Below are 18,085 nucleotides of genomic sequence, written 5' to 3' on the forward strand. Positions count from 1 at the left end.
AGGCAGCGGGGCTGACTCTGGCCCTTTTAAGTGATCCTGGCACAATGGAGCCTTCCCTCTCTTCTCTTCACAGCACTTCCCCCACTGCACAAGGGCCTAGGCCCTGTCACCACTACTGCAGTTCATGGTGGGGTTTTATTGGACAGATGCACTGCAGAAATAAGGAGTTTAAAAACGATGGATCCCTTTCAAAGGGGGGAACACTGAACCTTTTCTGCAACTGTAAAAACAAGGGGTATTTGCAAAGTTCAGGCTGTAATATACATGCATTATTGCTAAAGGAGGGGGGAACCCAGATGAATGAAAACTCTTCTCTGCAGCTCCTACGGTGCCATCCAAAATGGCATCTGTTGTTTAGCTCGCTGTTGTGAGGACGGGTACTGGTACCCCAAACTCCATCCCTGTGAAAAGGTACTTGCGGTTTTATGGCCCCCATGTTCCTCCTCTTCGTCTGATGAATCTCCAGCATATGCCACTAAACCAAAGCCCTTTTCTGCAGTTTTCATCTTCTTTGCTTGATGATCTAGGAGGGGAAAACAAAACACACCCCCCCCAAGCCCCCAAGAAGGGAAAAATCAAACCAAAAAGAGATAAAAATGCCCCAAAACGAGTTAATAAAAAAAGACGTTAATTGTGAATCGTTAGTTGGACACCATTTTGAGGTCACAAGGCCAATGGTCATCCAAGGTCGAAGGCCACACGCAACACCAGCAGCAACAGCACATGTGATCCATCAGAACCATGTAAGAGAACAGAGAAAGAAGAAAGAAACACACAAGAAAGGGCAAGTTAGCAACTGGGCATCAGCGATGGCAACGTCACCGTCACAGAGATCAACGTGTCAAGAAAAGGAGGACCTTAGCTCAAAAGCAAGCTCACAGAAGGACAACCTCTGGGAGCAATACTGCAGAGAAACTGCTGTTAAAGAGGCCTAACGTGAGGCACCTGCAGCCCTGCCAGGCACCAAACCACCCCCAGAGCTGGAGTGATGCCGTGTTTTACCAAGCTGCAAACCCAGCCCTACGAGGGGATGAGCTCCGAGAGCACGTGTGTCCTTTGCAGACACAACTCCTGTCTGTGCATACACACCTGAACCACAACTCCCACCGACAGGGCCTCTAGAGAGAGCTGCTCACAAAGTAAAGCCACAGGACATCCGTGTTACAAAACAAGCCTAGGAGACCGTGTGCCTCTGGGTCAAAAATACCTGTCCTTCAGTCCATTACACTCCTCATCCAGACAGGTATTTATTGAGGCTCTAAGAGAAGCATCCTGTGTTAATCACAGTGGGTTTAGAGCAGTGCAGCAGGAGCTGCTTTTCATCTAGGCAGTCTAAAGAAGAGCCAAAAAGAACCCCCACTGCTTTAAACACGTGTTAAGACCAGCGTGAACCCATATGGGAAAGGAAACTTGACTTACAAGTGGCTCTCATTCACTGCACTCACCATGGTTGCCTGGTAAAGACCCCGCACCATTTCTGTCTTCAGAGTCCGATTTCATCCCAGTGACAGGAAAAGCTGGCGGAGGCATCAACTGCCTGTTTAAAGCAATGCAGGCCCTCAGTCCTTCTGGTTTAAGCAAGCAAAGAGTCAAAGGTAACAGCAAACAGGCTCAGAAGCCAGTCCTTGACCCTTAACTTTAATTGCCTGACTAATGTAGAGGTCTTTTTGGATGGAGTGACTGCGTCAGTGGGCAAGGGAAGAGCAGCTGATGTCACCTACCTGGACTGCTGTAAAGCTTCCCTATGGTCACCCCAACATTCCTAGCTCTAAATCACAGAGGATTTGAGGGATGAGCTATTAAATGGGTAAGGAATATCCTGGGTGGCCACATGCAAACAATTAAAGTCAACAGCTCAGCATCCAAGTGGAAACCAGTAAACAGGCGCTATCCCCCAAGGGTCCATACTGGGATCAATACTATTTAATATCTTCATCAATGCCAGACAGTGGGACTAATGACACCAAGCTGTGTGCAGCAACCTGGTCTCATAGATGCCCCTTCCCCCAGGACAGGGGGTGGCCTAAATGCTCTTTCAAGGTCCCTTCCAAGCCCAGCCATGCTCTGGTGCTGTTTCCCAGCAGAGAACATGGAACACAGATGCCCTGGGCTTTCCACCAGGAGCAGGAGAGACCTGGATGTCCTCCTGCCCTCACTCACCTGTCCCTCTCTCTCTCCTTTCCTGAGGAACTTGCTGCCTTCGACCCGGCTCCATCGAGTTCACTCTGACTGGAGAAGCCTGTACCTAAATTAGTCATATGAATGGGTCCATGCTATGAGCAGAAAAACACACGGCATTAGCAAATCTACCACTACAACATAAGCTCCAGCTCCTTAATGATAATGATAGGAAAGCCAACTTTTCAGAGCATATTGCCAACTAGCAGAAGGAACCACTAATCACCCCTGGTAAACAAGAGGCTTTCTCCTATAGATACTGAGGGTAATGCAGTAAGGAACATGCCTGAGAAGCACGAGGGAAGGCACCTCATCACCTCCTCCACCTCAGCAGTAGCCTTGGGTCATGGATAACTTATTCCCTCCTCGGTCAGCTAATTCTGAGCACTGTACAGAGTCAGCTCTGCTGGAGATGGTCACAGTAGGGCTAACAGAGAGGCAGGTGCTTACTGCCTCTAGGCAGAGGTTGTACGTGAGCAGGGCTGGATCACCTGAGGAGCATTTGCAGAAGCTCTCTCTTCTCACATACAAGCCTGAAGAGCTCAAAATTACTTTACCTAAAATCAACTGCTCTGCTCTTTAAAACAAAAATAACTATTTCTACGTCAGGCTGCTTGAAATCCTCTCAAGTGCAACCTGCAAGGAAGGTCAATGGGGAAAACCTGGGAGCTACTACCATGGTTCCCTCCCACCCCTCAAACAACCTGCAAAAGACCCCCCAGACCCCAAAGAATCTCCCTTTAAACTAAGCAGAACCACACTGTGGGCATCTCTTTGACCTGAATGCACCAGCAGCCTTCAGGTAAGACTGAGGTATGAAAGCAAGGTGCCAAGGCATCAGCAAGCCACACTTTAGCAACGGTGCATCCACTCAAAGAAACCAAAGCGTGGTCTTGAGGTTGTGCAACAACTGCAGCCATCTGCCAAAGGCCTTGCACGACTGTTCCACATCAACTGTGCTACATCATCCCTTTCCAGCCGAGTTCTGCTTTGGTGAATGAAGGAAAATGGGTGATTTTATTCCACCTGGTATCCCAGCAGTCCTGACTCCCTCTCATCCGGCAGCTCCTCAGTGAAGCGTCGCTTTTGACCCTGGGGATGGGGTTGCACTTGTGGCTGGGAACCAGTCGGCAGGGTGGTTTTAACTGGGGCAGCAGGAAGGAAAGGACCACTCAGTGGGCTCTGGCGTGCAGAAGATGGAAGACAAGACAAGAGCATTTGATAATGGGCATAGGAAGCATCCATCAAACGCAGCCTTCCAGACACAGGAGCAGAACACACACATAGGCAGAACCCAAGAGAAACTGGAAGGAAATTCACAGCTTCAAGAGGAAACAAGTATTTCATTTCTAGAGACTAACCACGGTCTGTAGCTCCAGCTCATTGTACCTCCACAGGCCTGCATCAAAGCCTGTGGTAACGCTTTCCCTATGGGAGTGAGCACCCCCTGCACATATCCTTTATGTTCACAGGTTATGAAAAACAGAGGCTGAAGCAGGCATCCAACAATTATAGAATCATTAGGGTTGGAAAGGACCTCAAGATCATCAAGCTCCAACCCCCTGCCATGGGCAGGGACACCTCGTTCTAAACCATCTCACCCAAGGCTTCGTCCAACCCGGCCTTGAACACTGCCAGGGATGGAGCATTCACAACCTCCCTGGGCAACCCATTCCAGTGCCTCACCGCCCTAACAGGAAAGAGTTTCCTCCTTATATCCAATCTGAACTTCCCCTGTTTCAGTTTTAACCTATTACCCCTTGTCCTACCACTACAGTCCCTAATGAAGAGCCCATCCCCAGCATCCCCATAGGCCCCCTATCAATATCACAATGTCGTTGCTCAGACAGCAGCAAAGCATGAACAAACCCACAAGCCCTCAGGAATTCTCCATCTGGAACTACTCCGAGTATTTTCTTGCTAGCAAAGAAACAACTCAATAAACGGACAGCCAAAGGGCAGAAGATGGACTGTGGCAGTACCTGGCCAGTGCTGGCTGGGGGCTGCACCTGAGATATGGGATACTGCGTTGGCACAGGCGGAACTCCCGTAGGTAGCGTTGTTAAGACTCCAGGTGCCAAAGGTACTGCAGGTGGTACTATGCCTGGTACCCCATATGGTGGCTGAACTGGTTGTTGAGGAGGAGGAACCACAGGATAACCAGACTGATAGCCATTGGAAGGGTAATAGGAGGGCTGGGAAGGTACGCTGTTGATAGCGGCAGGCTGTGTGAAGCCTAGAGAGAGAAAACACCTTCAGTTTGTCCCCAAAACACCCCATTTCACTGCCAAAACTGAAGGGCTGCAAGTTCAAGGCTTCCACAGGACTAACTGCCAGCACAACTCTGCAAAATGCAACCCCAAAGGCTTCGCTATCACTGAGGTTTACCTGCGAGGGGTACTGCAGTGGTTATCTGGTTCACAAACCGAGAGTACTCAGCATGAACCTGCAAGGAATTGGCAGAGATTAGACAAGAACCATTCATTATGTAGTGTATTAACCTTTCACAGGCAAAAGGCATTTGACCACACAGCTGTAAGGGGGCTTTGCTTCCAGAAGACAGCATGCAGAGAGACAGCAATAATCCACACACACACACAGAGAACAAAACCCCACTCATCCTGCTGGCTCTGGGACCGGCTCCTGTAACACAAGGATAATCTTGCACAGGAAATAGAGTGGCAAACGAACCACTTCAAAGAAGCTAAAAGCTTCCATCTATTCTTCAGAAGAGGCTTTGCAGCCCACGCTCCATTACCAATGCTAACAGAAAGACTCAGCAGTGCTCGGAAGGGAAAACACCCTTAGGAAGGCCGGACACAGGGCCAGTTCTGCTGGGAGCACACAAAGCAGCAATAGCCAGGCACACACTGGGGCTGTGACAGGCTCTGCAAGAGCTACTCACGGTTTGCAATAGGTTCTCACACAGCTTTTTAGCAGCTGCCAAACCTTCTGGCTTTGGGTGACTGCAAGCACACACAAAGGAAGAGCTCATGAGCACCAGTGTTTCTGCAAGCTCCTTCTTCCACTGTTTCCACGTGTTTCCAAACACCCCTCATACCTGATGTAAATGTACATGGGTTCGAAAGCTTCTCTGCCCGATGCTGGCTCTATGCAACCTGAGCCTTTGCCACGAAGAAAGACTTTGGCACCCGTTTCAATCTGAATGTGCTGCAAATAGGAGCAACCAGGCCCTTCCACCTTCTCCTTCACGTTAAACGTAGGTACAGCGTGTTCCAATCCAACAAATAACTTGTCCTGAACATAATGCATCTGGAAATGGAACAGTAAAAGCTTATTGCTTCACTCTGAGGCCAGAAACGGTGTTCCTGTGACAGGCGAGTGTCAGATGGTGGAGTCAGCCCTTTGCTCTTCTGTAAGCAGGACTGGTCTCTCCATCCCTTTTCCTTTAGGAGGCTGCTGTCCCCTGAACCTCACTCTTCAGGCTCAGCTCGATCAGCCCTCCAGGACACACAATGTACACGTTGTGACAGGTAAATCCTGTCACCAGTGATAGTCACAGCAATGCATTACTCACCCCTGACTGGAATGGAGGTTTCTGGCCAACTGCTGGAGACATCTGAGTAATAGGGGCTGGCTGGTGGTAGACAGTAACTGTAGCTCCGTTGAAGGTTGGACTAGAGCCTGTGGCTGCTTTCACTACTCCATTAGTAATGATCTCTTTAATTCTGTTAACAGCTCCTAGTTAACAAAACAGGGAACTCAGTTGTTTCAGCCCTTGTCAACTGTCCAGATCACCCAGATCCAGTATTAGCATTCCAGATTGGCTCACAAAGGATGAAACAAGCACCTGTTACCAACACCAAGATATTTACAGTACAAATCCATGCTGGCCATAACAAAGGCCCTTAATTTCCCCCTTTTCCACAAGTAATGATGGAAGAGAAGGATTCAGTTTGCACTTACTGTCAACCAGCTCCCGTGTCTGGCCCTGGACGTGAAGATACAAAGGACGATCTCTGCAAAGGAAACAGTCAAATATTCCACTAAACTCCCAAAGAACACACAAGAACGGAGCCAATCTAAGACATACACTTTTGTTCCAGACAGAAAGCCTTCCATAAGGACTTTATACACTCTGTTTTCATCTCTCAGTATTAGGCAGCTGGAGGAACAGCCATGCACTTAGCACTACACAACAGCAAATGCATCCCACGCACTCAATACCCCATTGACTGCCCCCCAATGGTGACACTGCCCATGAAAACCAACCCCACAGCCCCACCACGGAGCCCCCAAAGAGAAATACAAACCCTGGTCCCACTTTGGCTTTCTCTTCTGCTGTCATGAACCTCCCTCGGGTCGACACAGCCGCTCCGCTCAGGCGACTTATCTACAAGTGATTGCAAAGCCCAGGGACAAGGTGAGCACCAAGAAAGCAAGCACAGCGAAACCCCAAAGCTTTGGGGGGTTCTATAGGGGACACATTAATAAAGCGGTGAGAAAAGGGATAGGGCCCACTAAAAGATATCAATTGTGCCACCTGAGCTCATTATATGATACTGTAGTGAATAAACCACTAAACAAAGGGTCTCCAGAAACCCCTGAGCTTGGTGAAAAGGAAACCACCACTGACTGCAGTTGATCGCAGCTCTTTCAGCCTTACAAAGAGGCCCAAGCGTGCTGCCAAGCCCAACAAAGCAGCCAGAGAGCCTGCCCGTACCTCATCCTGAGTCTGTCCTCTCGTCAGCAGGTTCCTGCACGTGAGGGGCACGTCATTGATTTCCACCTCTGCCACCACAAGGTCATCTTTGCTTTTATTTGTAGCTGGACCTTTTCCCAGCGCCTGCAGCTTCAAAGAGAACCGTGGCAAAGACCAGAAATAGATAGAAAGCAGAGAAAAACGCTGCACCCACCAGGCCCTGGTGCTCTAGAGAGGAAAATCCTTTCCTTTCTCCCTTTTCAGCTGTTGAACCTTTACAGAAAGCACACCACATCCACTGCTTCCTCATTTACCTCTCACAACCTTAAGCCTAAATGAAGCCACCACTTTTACCTTCAGCACACTGGAGTACCCTAAGTAACTGCTGCTTCTGCTCTATAAATAGAGCAAACAGATGTAGAAGCAAGCAGCGAAGTTGCTCAAGCTGAACCCAAGGCATCTCACACTCGAGCTGGCAGCTCGGGCAGAAAGCTGAGCCTAACAACACCTGGGATTCATATTTCAACTCCTCTTCGACACAGAGCTCCTGCTCAAGACCTGAACTCGCCCACACCAGGAATACACTTTCCCCCCTCGATTCTTGGTTTAAATCAAGGGCACCACGTTCTGTGCCAGTATCTAAGAGCTCTGAAAGAAAAAGCCAGAGACAGAGATGGCAAAAGCTGCGCGGAGACCGCAGAGCAGCTTCCAGTGTCTGAAGGGGGCTACAAGGATGCTGGAGAGGGACCTTCCTCAGGGGCACTGGTGACAGGACAAGGGTGATGGGTTCAGACTGAAACAGGGGGGATTGAGGTTCAATATTAGGCAGAAGCTCTTCCCTGTGAGGGTGCTGAGGCGCTGGCACAGGGTGCCCAGAGAAGCTGTGGCTGCCCCATCCCTGGCAGTGCTCAAGGCCAGGTTGGACACAGGGGCTTGGTGCAAGCTGCTCCAGTGGAAGGGGTCCCTGCACATGGAGCTGGAGGAGCTTTAAGGTCCCTTCAACCCAATCCAGGCCGGGCCTCTCCGCTCCCCATCGTTTCCCACCTCACTGATGGCTCCTCGGACACTCAATGCCCGCAGGTCTCCACATCACAGCCGTGACACCCCCGTGGTTCCCCCGCTCCGCTCCGCTCCGCGCACCCACCTTGTCCGCGGTGCTGGGCGCCGGCTTGAGCTTCCCTTTGGCCATCAGCATCGCGTTGATCTTGGCGGCCACAGCCGCGGCCGCATCCAGCGCTCCCGAGGGCGCCGCGGAGCTCTCGGACCCGGCCACCGCGGAGCCGCCGTCCCCGCCGCCGGGAAAGGGCCGCCCGGGCAGCGGCGCCGTGCCCGGGAGGAGGAAGGCGGGGGCCGGGCCGGGCTGGTCCCATTTACTGCGGCGCCTGCAAAACAGAGAGGCCTCAGCGGCGGCCGCGTGAGCTCCAGGCCTGGCCCCGGAGCCGCCGCTGACCCCGGGGGCGCTGTGAGGGACCCGCGGCGCGGCCTCACCCCGCGGCGGCCCCGGCATCGCGCTGCGCTGCTCCGCCCGCGGACATGGCTCCGGCTGCGGCTCCACCGCCCCCGCGCCTCGCAGCGCGTCATTTCCGGCCCGCCGCGGCGCGCCCCGCCCCTTCCGCGCGTTACCATGGAGATGGCGCCGCACGCCAGGCGCACGCCTCTAGGGAGCGGGGAGCGGACCCGGAGCCGGGGGAACGGCGGGGAGCGGCACCGAGGGACGGGAGCGGCACCGAGGGACGGGAGCGGCACCGAGGGACGGGAGCGGGCGGGCTCCGAGCACCACCGGAGGGAAGCGAAAGGGAAGGAGAAGGAGTCGCGGCCCTCCCGCATGCGCACTGCGGGCGCTCACACGCGCACGGCCGCCGCCTGCTGGTCAGCTCCTCGGAGCCGCCATGTTGAGCGCTGCTGCCCGGGGGTACCGGACAGGGGTGGGACAGGAGGAGAGGGCCTCAAGCTGCGCCAGGGGAGGTGGGGATGGAGCGGAGGAGCAGCTCCTGCCCCATTGGAACAGGCTGCGGGCACCGGCCCTGGAGGTGTTCACACCCCGTGGGGACGAGGCCTCGGTGCCCCTGCTCAGTCCCTGCAGCCCTGCCTGTGCGTGGGGAATTGTCCGGGCTAAGAAAGCAGGAGGGCACATTCCCTTGGGAAAGGTGCTCCCCTGGCTCCTCCTGTCGCCATTCCATAGAGCGAGGCAGGGACCGGGAATGGGGCCTGTCCCATTGAGTGTAAGTGAAGCAAACACAGAGGTTGCTGACGCCTGACATTCTTGTTTAAATAGCACCCATAGAAAGAAAAGGAACAAACGATAGCCAGAGAAACATTTGTAAACTTGACAAGTTTCTGCTTTAAGATACATAGAACCGCCTTGCATTGAACCTGAGGTTTCCATAGGAGCCGAAACCCCATTGTGTCTGCGTGGAAGCAGGAGGTTATTCGTGGTGATGAAGAACTACAGGCCTTCATCCTCACAACCCCCTAACGACCACCACCAGGAGGAACTGTGCAGGTGCATCAATGGCACGAATGCCAGAAAACTGTAATACCAGAGAGGAATAGGTTTTTCGTGTGTATTAGGCGTGAAGCACTCTCATGTTTAGGTATTCATTATACATAATATAAACTGAGTGGCAAAGGAAAGGCACGCAGGCTTTGGAGGAGCGACCCCCATGTGCCTCAGTGCTGAATAAAAGCATCCCTACAACTCTAACGAGTTATGGGGTCTACCCATGTATCAGTAACCTTGTTAAGCAAACAGCTTGACCTACCCCCTTGTACACTGCAAGCACGATAAGCATGAGGAAGCAATAACGTTTAAGCAAGCAGCTTGACCTACCCCCCTGTACAATGTATACAGCAGGGAACCATAACCCCACACACCCCCCCCCAAGCTCCGCCCGCCGCCATCTTGGTGCGCACGGCAGGGGCCGCGCTGTGCGCACGGCTCGCGGCGCTCGCTCCCGCCCCTGTTTTGCACACGGCCCCGTGCCCTATAAAAGGGGAGGGCCGGCGCTGTGGCGGCTCTGAGGGCTCAGTCCGGGCGTGGAGCGGTGCTGCGCTGTCAGCGTGCTCCAGCCCTCGGGCTGGTTTCTCTGTTGAGGTCGGTGGTAACCCCGAGGGGCAGGGGGCTTTGGGAAGGGAATAGTGCCGCGGAGGGGCTCGTCTGGCGCTGTGATCCTCACGGAGGTGCTGAGCTCCGGCCTGCACCAGGCAGGTCTGTGGGGGCTCACCTGAGGGGGAACTCAGGTCCCTGCATGGTCCAGAGCTCTCCTCCCAGTTACAAACCCATTGTCATGGCCTTGGGCATGTGCTGGACTGTTTATAGAGGTGATGGGGAGGCTTGGGTCATGGTGCTGAGGGCCAAAGGGTTAGTGGTAGCATGGCTCAATAACAGGAATAGCTCCTGAGGGGTCACCTTCCCCAGGACTCGTTGAATTTGCAGAGGGAAGCAGCCCAAAACCTTGGGAATGCTTCCCTGAGGTGGCTTCAATGGGGAAAGCCCTTTCTTAGGGTCCTTTGGAAACAGAACAAGGGTGGAAAAGCCCTTTCAGCTCATCCAGGCCAACTGCTCCCAGCCCTGCCAAGGCCACCCCTAACCCATGGCACTGAGGGCCTCGTCTCCGTGGTGTGTGAGCACTAATGGGACGGTGCCTCCAGCACATTCAGACATTGGTTTGAGCTGGTAACGGGTCCATTGCGCAGGCAGTGTTTGTGGGTTCAGGTATCAGAGGTGGAATAGCTGCACTTGTGAATGGCCAGACCCGTGTTAATGCAGTGTTTCCTTAACAGGCAGGAGAGAGCTGCAAGATGGCAACTGCTCAGAAGCAGAGGAGCTGTGCGGTACGGTGTCCGAGTGTGCTCAGCACAGGGTGGTGTTTGAACTGGAAAAGGCAGTCACTTGCAGCTGATGCAGGGCCCCCGGGGGCTCTGTAATGCTGCTTTGCTTGAGGACTGCAGGTTAATTCCATCTTTCAACTGTGAGCAAGGATAGGATAACAGAATAGCTTGAGTCCAACCTTTGTGCTTGTGCACTTGGTAGAGATCAGCTATGACCTGAATACAGCAAGTGTTAGGAAATTGCTTAACGTTATCAATAGCAAAAGTGATGCTTTGCCATTCAGTTCCAATGCTAAGCCAGAACTGGACCAGGCTGCAGCCTGTCTGGGTTGGATGTGGGCAGGGATTAACTTCTTCCGTCCTCTTTCAGAGTGCAGTTGTGTTTCCTACCAAAATAGCCACTGAGCAGCAGTCCCTGATGCTAGTGAAGAGGCTCCTGGCAGTAGCAGTGTCCTGCATTACGTACCTGAGAGGGATCTTCCCTGAGAGTGCCTATAGGACACGATACATGGATGGTAACAGGCTGGTTTCCTGCTGCTTTGCAGAATCTATTGTCAATAGGGTTGTTAAGAAGTTACTGAGTGCTTTTAGAGCCACTTGGTCTTAATGTAATGGCCATTTTCAGTGACTGGGAGGGAAACTTTACTAAGACATGAACAGTTGCTAATGGTGATGCTGCCTCAGCAGTTAAAACTCTGCCTACACCTGTTGGTAATGCTGATTTGAGTCTGCTTTTGCTAGATGCTTTTAGGGAATGAACTGTCCTTTCTTAGCAATGTCATTCCATTTTGTCCTGAGTAACTGCATGGATTCATTCTGCTTTTTTGGAGATGTCTCTGTCAAAATCCTGAGGGAAGACAAGAACTGTCCTGGCTCCACTCAGCTGGTGAAATGGTGCGTTGGTTTCCGTGCATCTGGACCACTGCCACAGCGTGGCAGCTCTGAAAGGAACCTTTCTGCTTGGGGGCAGATAGCAAAGGTGCCTTGCTGTGGGTGCACAGCAGCACAGGCACTGCTTTCAGGGCAGGGTTGGCAATGGTATTTGAAATGGCAAGTCCGTTTTCAGAGGGGGTGGGACCATTTTAGTTGGTCAGAAGCAAAGCAAATGGAGATTAGATGGACAATATCATCTGGTTTTTGCAGGATGTTAGGATGCTACGATGCCTTGCAGAAGAAATATGTAAGTCTTTCTATCATTTAGCTATTTTAAATGTTTCAAAGCATTCATTGACCTAAATCCATTACCTGCAGTGTAGTTACAGGACTTTCTGGTTAGGGAATAGCTGTGCTTTAATGTGTTAAAACAGCTACAGTGTGGTTGCATACCCACCTCAGGATCATATTCTTTGTAAGCAGACACTTAAAGTCAGGGCTACGTGGGCATTTTCTTCTGCCAGTTGTTATGTCCTTTCTGAAACAGGCAAGGAATTGAACATATAAAGAGGTTTCCCTTCAAACAGGCAATACAGTTGTCTGCATTGGTTTCCAGAGCTAGAGAACCAGAACAGCTTGGCAAGCAGAAGTGAGCAATGGAATGCATTTAATGTTCTTTTTCTTTCCTTCTGTTTCCAACAGCTCAGAATGATTGTCCTGGCAGTGAGTATCTCTGAAGGGTAAGGTACATGCTTGGTTAAGGTGGCTGCTTAGAGGGGTGAACAGGTCTGACTCTGCTTTTTCTCTTTACTTTAAAAATACAGGTCTATACCCATCCAGAAGATCCTCAGGTAAATCTGTTGGAATATTTTACTGGATATAGTATGGATATAGTGAAACGTGTGTACAAGCAGTAGTACTTACCATTCATACATGTATACAAGCAGTAGTACTTACCATTCATACATGTATACAAGCAGTAGTACTTACCATTCATACATGTATACAAGCAGTAGTACTTACCATTCATACATGTATACCAGCAGTAGTACTTACCATTCATACATGTATACAAGCAGTAGTACTTACCATTCATGCCTGTATACAAGCAGTAGTACTTACCATTCGTATCCTGAAAACTTAAGCTGATGTTTCAAGCTCATTTCTCATGGTGATTCCTGGGAAATGTGGATCCTCATTGTTGTGGAGGGCAGTTGCATACATGAATGCTGTGGATAAAGCTGTGTTAGGTGTGTGGACATACCCGAGGCAGGAGCTGGGCTGTCATTAGTTGAAGCACCAGGTTACCAGCCAGCAGCACTTTGCCTCGCAGCTCCATAACCACTGCCTTTGTTTGCAGACCATCACAGAGTGCTACCACTTCAAATTCAAGTACACCAGCCATGGGCCCCTCCTGGACTTCAGCAGGTACTGCCCCTGGGATCTTCTGCTCCGGGGCTCTCCACCTGAATGTAAAAACTGGAGAGCTGATCGATTTGGTGTTTCCTTTCTTCATGCTGGCTCTTAAGCCTCATTGCACCACCATACCCCATCAGCTTAGACTTCACATGCAACAGGGTGTTTTGGCAGGTGATGTTTTTCAAGGTCCACTCAAAAGGTGATTCTTGGTGTCAGAGTCCAGCACTCTCTGAGCAGGTTCTTTAAGACATTTCATGTGTGGAGGGTGAAATGTTTAGTACTGGAATGTGTTTTCTTACCAGTAACCACTCTTGTCAGTCAGCATTGTTACCTGAGGGAAAGCAAGGATGGGAGACTTCATAGAATTGGGGCTTTCAGAAGTTCCTCCTCCTTTTTTCCTTTCCTCCCTCTTATTTTCCTCCCTCCTTTCCTCCTGGGTATTGTTTAAGCACCTTGTAATGTACATACAGCAGTTGGTCACAGATGCTGAACCATAATGCTTTCAGTATGCCCCCGGCCTCAGGCTTGGATCTCCAAAGGGCAGAGAACACACAGGTCACTTAGCATTAGGAGTCGCAGTGCCTGTAATCTCAGCCCTTGGGTAATAGAGATGATGTTCACTTCTGACACTCATAGTCTGTTACTCATGTATCTGAACACTGAAAATAGCCTGGTATATTAAACTCTGAATCCTCTGTTCATTTGCAGTAAGGACACAGGGAATAACTCCAGCATCACCTGTGCAGACACCAAGAAAGCCAGCATCCTCCTCATCCGCAAGATCTATGTCCTGATGCAGAACCTGAGCCCCTTACCAAATGATGTTTGCCTCACTATGAAGCTGTTCTATTATGATGAAGGTAACGTTTCCATCTTGCCCTGATTCCTCAACTCTGTTCAGGCACTGGAAAGCAATTCAGAGAAATCTTTCCATGTAGCATCTTTATGGATGTTGGGATTTGTGAGATGATGTTATTTCGCTTGGGTCTGTTTCTCATGACACTCTAAAATCCAAAGGGAATGGATTTGATCACTGTAGGAACAAATTGCTGTCACTGACTTCACTGGAGCAGGATTTCAGTGCATTTTAAAGCAGTTTTCCTGAGTATGCCAAGATGTAACATGTTTGCCAGTTCTGGTTTGGATCACTAGTTAAATGTCTAGCTCTGCTTTCAGAAAGTATTACTTTACATTGCTTTACAATGAAAACTCAGAGCTTCAAGATCATCTCTTTCTATGTTTGTTTCAAATAGCTTTAATGGGGTTTTGCATGTTGTGTAGGGGGGGAAAGAACTCAGTGCAAATTGAACATTGATCGTTCTCTGCTCCCCATACATTTATTTAGGAGCTCTTTGTATGTAAAGGAGAAAAGTATTCTTGCCATACAAGTTCAATACATTTTACAGAATGTGTTTCATTCTAACCCATGTAATGAATCCTTTCCTGCAGTTACACCACCTGATTACCAACCCCCTGGCTTTAAAGAGGGTGAATGTGAGGGGATGATATTTGAAGGGGAGCCCATGTATTTGAATGTGGGTGAAGTGCCAACACCTTTTCATATGCTGAAAGTAAAAGTGACAACTGAAAAGCAGCGAATGGAAAACGTTGATAAAAGCATCCTGAAGCGAGGAGAGACAAATGTGCCTCTCCAGGTGATCCGAGTGGATGGGGATGATCCAGAAGAGGAGAACCACGACATGAATGTAAGAGCACAAATATTCTGTGTGGCTTGTTCTGTGGGTTGTAGCGTAGAGAAAGGCCATTGACTGAGTCACTGCATGTCTTGCTCTACCATTAATAAAAACCTCTGGGCTTCCAGATGTATTTAACCAAGATCATGTCTTCAGTACGTTTTTTCCTCCAGTGTGACTGCTCTGGTTAGAATCTGTCATTGTCAAAGCAGTATTGAACAAGTGCATCTGCAGAATGCCCAGCAGCAGCACTGGTGTTGGTAGTTGTGTCTCTGTGAGACTAGAGAGGAGCCAAGGAGAGTGAGAAGCAGCTTTGTGCTGTGGGTACCTGTTACGTGGAGCTGAACAAGCAGCACAGGACACAGTGGAGCCTCCCTGAAGCTGTCCTCTACCAGTCCCAAGTGAGCTGGTACAGCCAGAGCAGTGAATGTGCTCTGGGATCCTTTAGTGCAGCACTGTACATGCAGACAGCTACAACTGTAGTGCTTCTTACAGGTGTTTTTCTTGGTTGTTGAATTAAACGTGTTTTGTTACTAATGAGTTAATGCTGAGCTGCTCTGCACCTTCTGTGTCAGATTAAATGACTTCAGTGCAGTTTGTTCCACTGAGAATCCATGGAAAGCTCTGGCCCGGAGCATCTGAGTGCAAACCCTCTTCCTGCTGTGTCTGCAGTAAATGGTAGTCCCTTTTCTTAATCTAGGAAAATCCCAGCCCGGATGACAAAGTGGAAGAGAGGAATAATGTGAAGATTTCAGCAGCTCAAGGTAACATTCCTGTGTATTTGTCAGGTCTCTTCAGGTTGTGCCTCTGTTTCCTGCAGCTGCAGGGGCAGTGACAAGGGAACTGTAGCTCCAGGAGCTGCTCCCTTGGGTTGTGCTTGGTTACAAACTGGTGGTGGCCTCAGAGGCAGCACAGGCTGTGCCACAGTGGTCCCACAGGGACATTGCCCTGTTCTGCAGTGCAAAATGGGCTCCTGAGGTGTTTAAGCCATTCCCAACATAGACCAGCCTTTAGCTGTCCAATGTATAAAGGAGTTTGGAGATCAAGCCCACTTTTCTAAAGACCCTGTGTGTAAATCTACTACTTAGCATAAGCATCTCTATGCCTGTGATAGGAAATCACTGAATGCTGAAGGTGTAACACAGGGCAATGCGTGGTCAGTTACCAGCTTGCACATAGAGAATCAGAGCCCCTGGAAGAGCACATTCCCTGCATTTCCAAAGTGTTCCTGGTGGCAGACACCAGTGCTGAGAGGCTGTGATTGTCAACACTGTGCTTATGAAACTCTTTCACAGAACCACACTTAACTTGTGAGGAAGATGGAGGTACAAAGGCTGGGGAGAACCAGAGCTCGTGTGTTTCTAACCCTCAGGTATGAAAACCCCATCCTGTCTTCTTAAACTTTTACTGGAGCGTTTGTAAAGCTTCCTTCCTACTTGGAGTAATGACCAGGGAAGCTGCTAAAGGTTAATGTACAAGTATTGTCATCAGTAAAATGCCTTTACGTTTTGCTTGCTGGTGATGCACAAAACCTCATATTCTAAAGCAATCCAAAGCAGCACCAAAAGGCTGTTGCTCTGTGAGACAGCTTTCACACCAAGCAGATGGGCTGGCTGTTGTCAAGAGAACTGGGAATGCAATTCTCATGTTGCTAAACACTCTGCCCAGCAGCAATGGCTCTGCTCCTTCTGCCAGACCAAAACACCTTTAAAGGTTGTTAAAAGGCAGGTTTCTGACTCAGGCTCTATCCCTGCCTGTAGCAGGGTGGTTGAATTTAAAGGTGGAGGATGACTTCAACCACAGGTCCTTAAGAGAGCTTAAAAAAGCATAGCCCCAGGTAACTGTGAGTGGCTTATGGATCAAAATAACTGCTGCTTGTCTCTGCCAGGGCTCTTTGACACCTCCAGCTGTAAATAGCGCTGGTGACTTCAGTGGGTATGGTTGAGGATTTAAATACTCCTGCATTTCAATTTCAGCTTAAGCAGTGGGGAGCAGAGGCAGAGCTCTGTGCATGTTCCAGCACTGAACCCTGCTGTAGCCTCTGATGTACAGATGGATTTACTGCTGTCTCAAGGAAACATCTCTTTTCTGGTTTTAGGTGGATCACCTGGCAAATAAAACATCTCAACTTAATATGTCAGGGAGCAGGACAAGGAGTGGGAAGCTGTTCCAGGCCAGCACTGTTAGTACTGTTCTACTGCTGTTCTTTAGACCTTTCTCTGTTCCAAAGGGTGAATAAACCTCTTAAGCTTCAATACATTTCACACTGCCAGAATGGAATTCTCATCACTTCTGAAATTCCCATGAAATTCAACACATTTGGATTCCTAGGATCCAAAAAGCAGTCATCTGTTCCAAAGAGCTAAAAGCTGAACGTTGGTGCAGTTAACATGGGCTGAGAAAGATGAGATAGGATTGAGGAGATCTTCTGGAGGATGCATTTACTCCCTGATGTGAAGGAAAAGCCACAGCCTCTATGGGCACCCTGTGCCACAGAGGAGCTCCTGCTCTAACAGCATAAGCACATCCCAGCCTTCCTTCAGGGCTCTGGAGGGAGGGTCAGTTCTGCCAGCAAAGAGTATCCAGGTGTTTCTCCAGGCTTAGCACCTCTGCACGGGGACCAGGTAGTAGCAGGATGCTCAATGCAGCTCTTGATGCATCCGGGTCAGGGTGGTCTTTTCCCATGTTCCATTTGCTAATGCCATGGAGCTGTGCAGCACCCGGTAACACAGGGATTGTTCTCCCTTGGCAGGTTCATCAGTTTGAGCTCTCATCTAGTCAAGATGTGCTGCCAAAAAGGAGGAAGATCAGTGAACCAAAGGAGCAGTTCTAGATGCCTGTGTCCAGCTGGTCCTTCACAGAGTTCTTCACACCACTTCCACGTTGTCGTTGAATGCACATGTTCCTATTGAAATGGCTTTTAAGGATCGTTTTGGTTCTGTTTGTGCTCAAACTGGACAGTTTTGAAAGGGAAAACATGTCAAGAAGCCCAGTTGAAGAGATCAGAAGTTATTTTTCATAGGTGGTTGTATCCCATCGGGAAGGACAGAAGGTGGGTGACTACTGAGGGAACTTGTTCCGAGGTGAGTTGGGGATTTAACTCCTGCTTGTAGCCTGGTGCACTCTGATGGGGACTGTGACAGGCTCATTCCCCACAGCTCAAGGTTTCACCAGGGGCTTTGGGCTCTGTCCTTATCCAGAACCTGCCTTGTGGGGCACAAACCCCCTCGAGTCCTGGGTTCATTCCAGCTTGGGTTCTGTTTCAGCACTGTTACATGTTCTGCTTTTGCTGCTGGGGCACTTGGGGGGTTCATTTCTGCCAGCCTGAAGGCACCACGCTCCAGTAAGAGGCGTTCCTCACACGTCCACTGCCGTATTCATGCCAACCCCGCTGGGCAGATGAGACCTATGTGATGAGATCCGTTTC

At 50.1% G+C, this 18,085-nt stretch overlaps 2 protein-coding genes and 1 non-coding gene across 4 annotated transcripts; 1 reads left to right on the top strand and 2 right to left on the bottom strand.

Moving 5' to 3' along the window:
* Window positions 1–118: 118 nt before the first annotated feature.
* On the bottom strand, window positions 119–8,422 carry KHDC4 (KH domain containing 4, pre-mRNA splicing factor). Its single transcript, XM_061375187.1, is given in 15 exon segments — window positions 119–523; window positions 1,446–1,537; window positions 2,161–2,273; window positions 3,205–3,360; window positions 4,161–4,414; window positions 4,567–4,624; window positions 5,084–5,144; window positions 5,240–5,451; window positions 5,717–5,880; window positions 6,106–6,158; window positions 6,453–6,532; window positions 6,863–6,991; window positions 7,986–8,223; window positions 8,330–8,386; window positions 8,388–8,422. Coding segments are annotated over 15 exon segments (1,902 nt in total). The 3' UTR covers window positions 119–323.
* LOC133224073 (small Cajal body-specific RNA 4) lies at window positions 5,519–5,647 on the bottom strand. Its single transcript, XR_009728760.1, has one exon. It is a non-coding gene; the product is annotated as a small Cajal body-specific RNA 4 (non-coding RNA).
* A 2,153-nt stretch (window positions 8,423–10,575) lies between the features above and the next one.
* Window positions 10,576–17,842, top strand: HORMAD1 (HORMA domain containing 1). 2 transcript variants are annotated; one of them, XM_061375205.1, is made up of 13 exons: window positions 10,576–10,675; window positions 11,043–11,187; window positions 11,503–11,566; window positions 11,816–11,852; window positions 12,248–12,268; window positions 12,370–12,396; window positions 12,906–12,973; window positions 13,673–13,824; window positions 14,414–14,670; window positions 15,359–15,422; window positions 15,954–16,030; window positions 16,757–16,840; window positions 17,411–17,842. In XM_061375205.1, exons 1-13 carry the CDS (start codon window positions 10,643–10,645, stop codon window positions 17,489–17,491), a joined length of 1,110 nt encoding a protein of 369 aa, XP_061231189.1. In that variant the 5' UTR covers window positions 10,576–10,642; the 3' UTR covers window positions 17,492–17,842. The 2 variants fall into 2 exon arrangements, with proteins under 2 accessions (XP_061231189.1, XP_061231190.1); XM_061375206.1 differs by lacking the exon at window positions 12,248–12,268.
* The last annotated feature ends 243 nt before the right edge of the window (window positions 17,843–18,085 follow it).

This window comes from Neopsephotus bourkii, unplaced genomic scaffold, assembly GCF_033783945.1.
Source record: "Neopsephotus bourkii isolate Nb327-2 ecotype Australia unplaced genomic scaffold, CSIRO-AGI_Nbou_v1 NB_1660, whole genome shotgun sequence".
Taxonomy (NCBI): Eukaryota; Metazoa; Chordata; class Aves; order Psittaciformes; family Psittacidae; genus Neopsephotus; species Neopsephotus bourkii.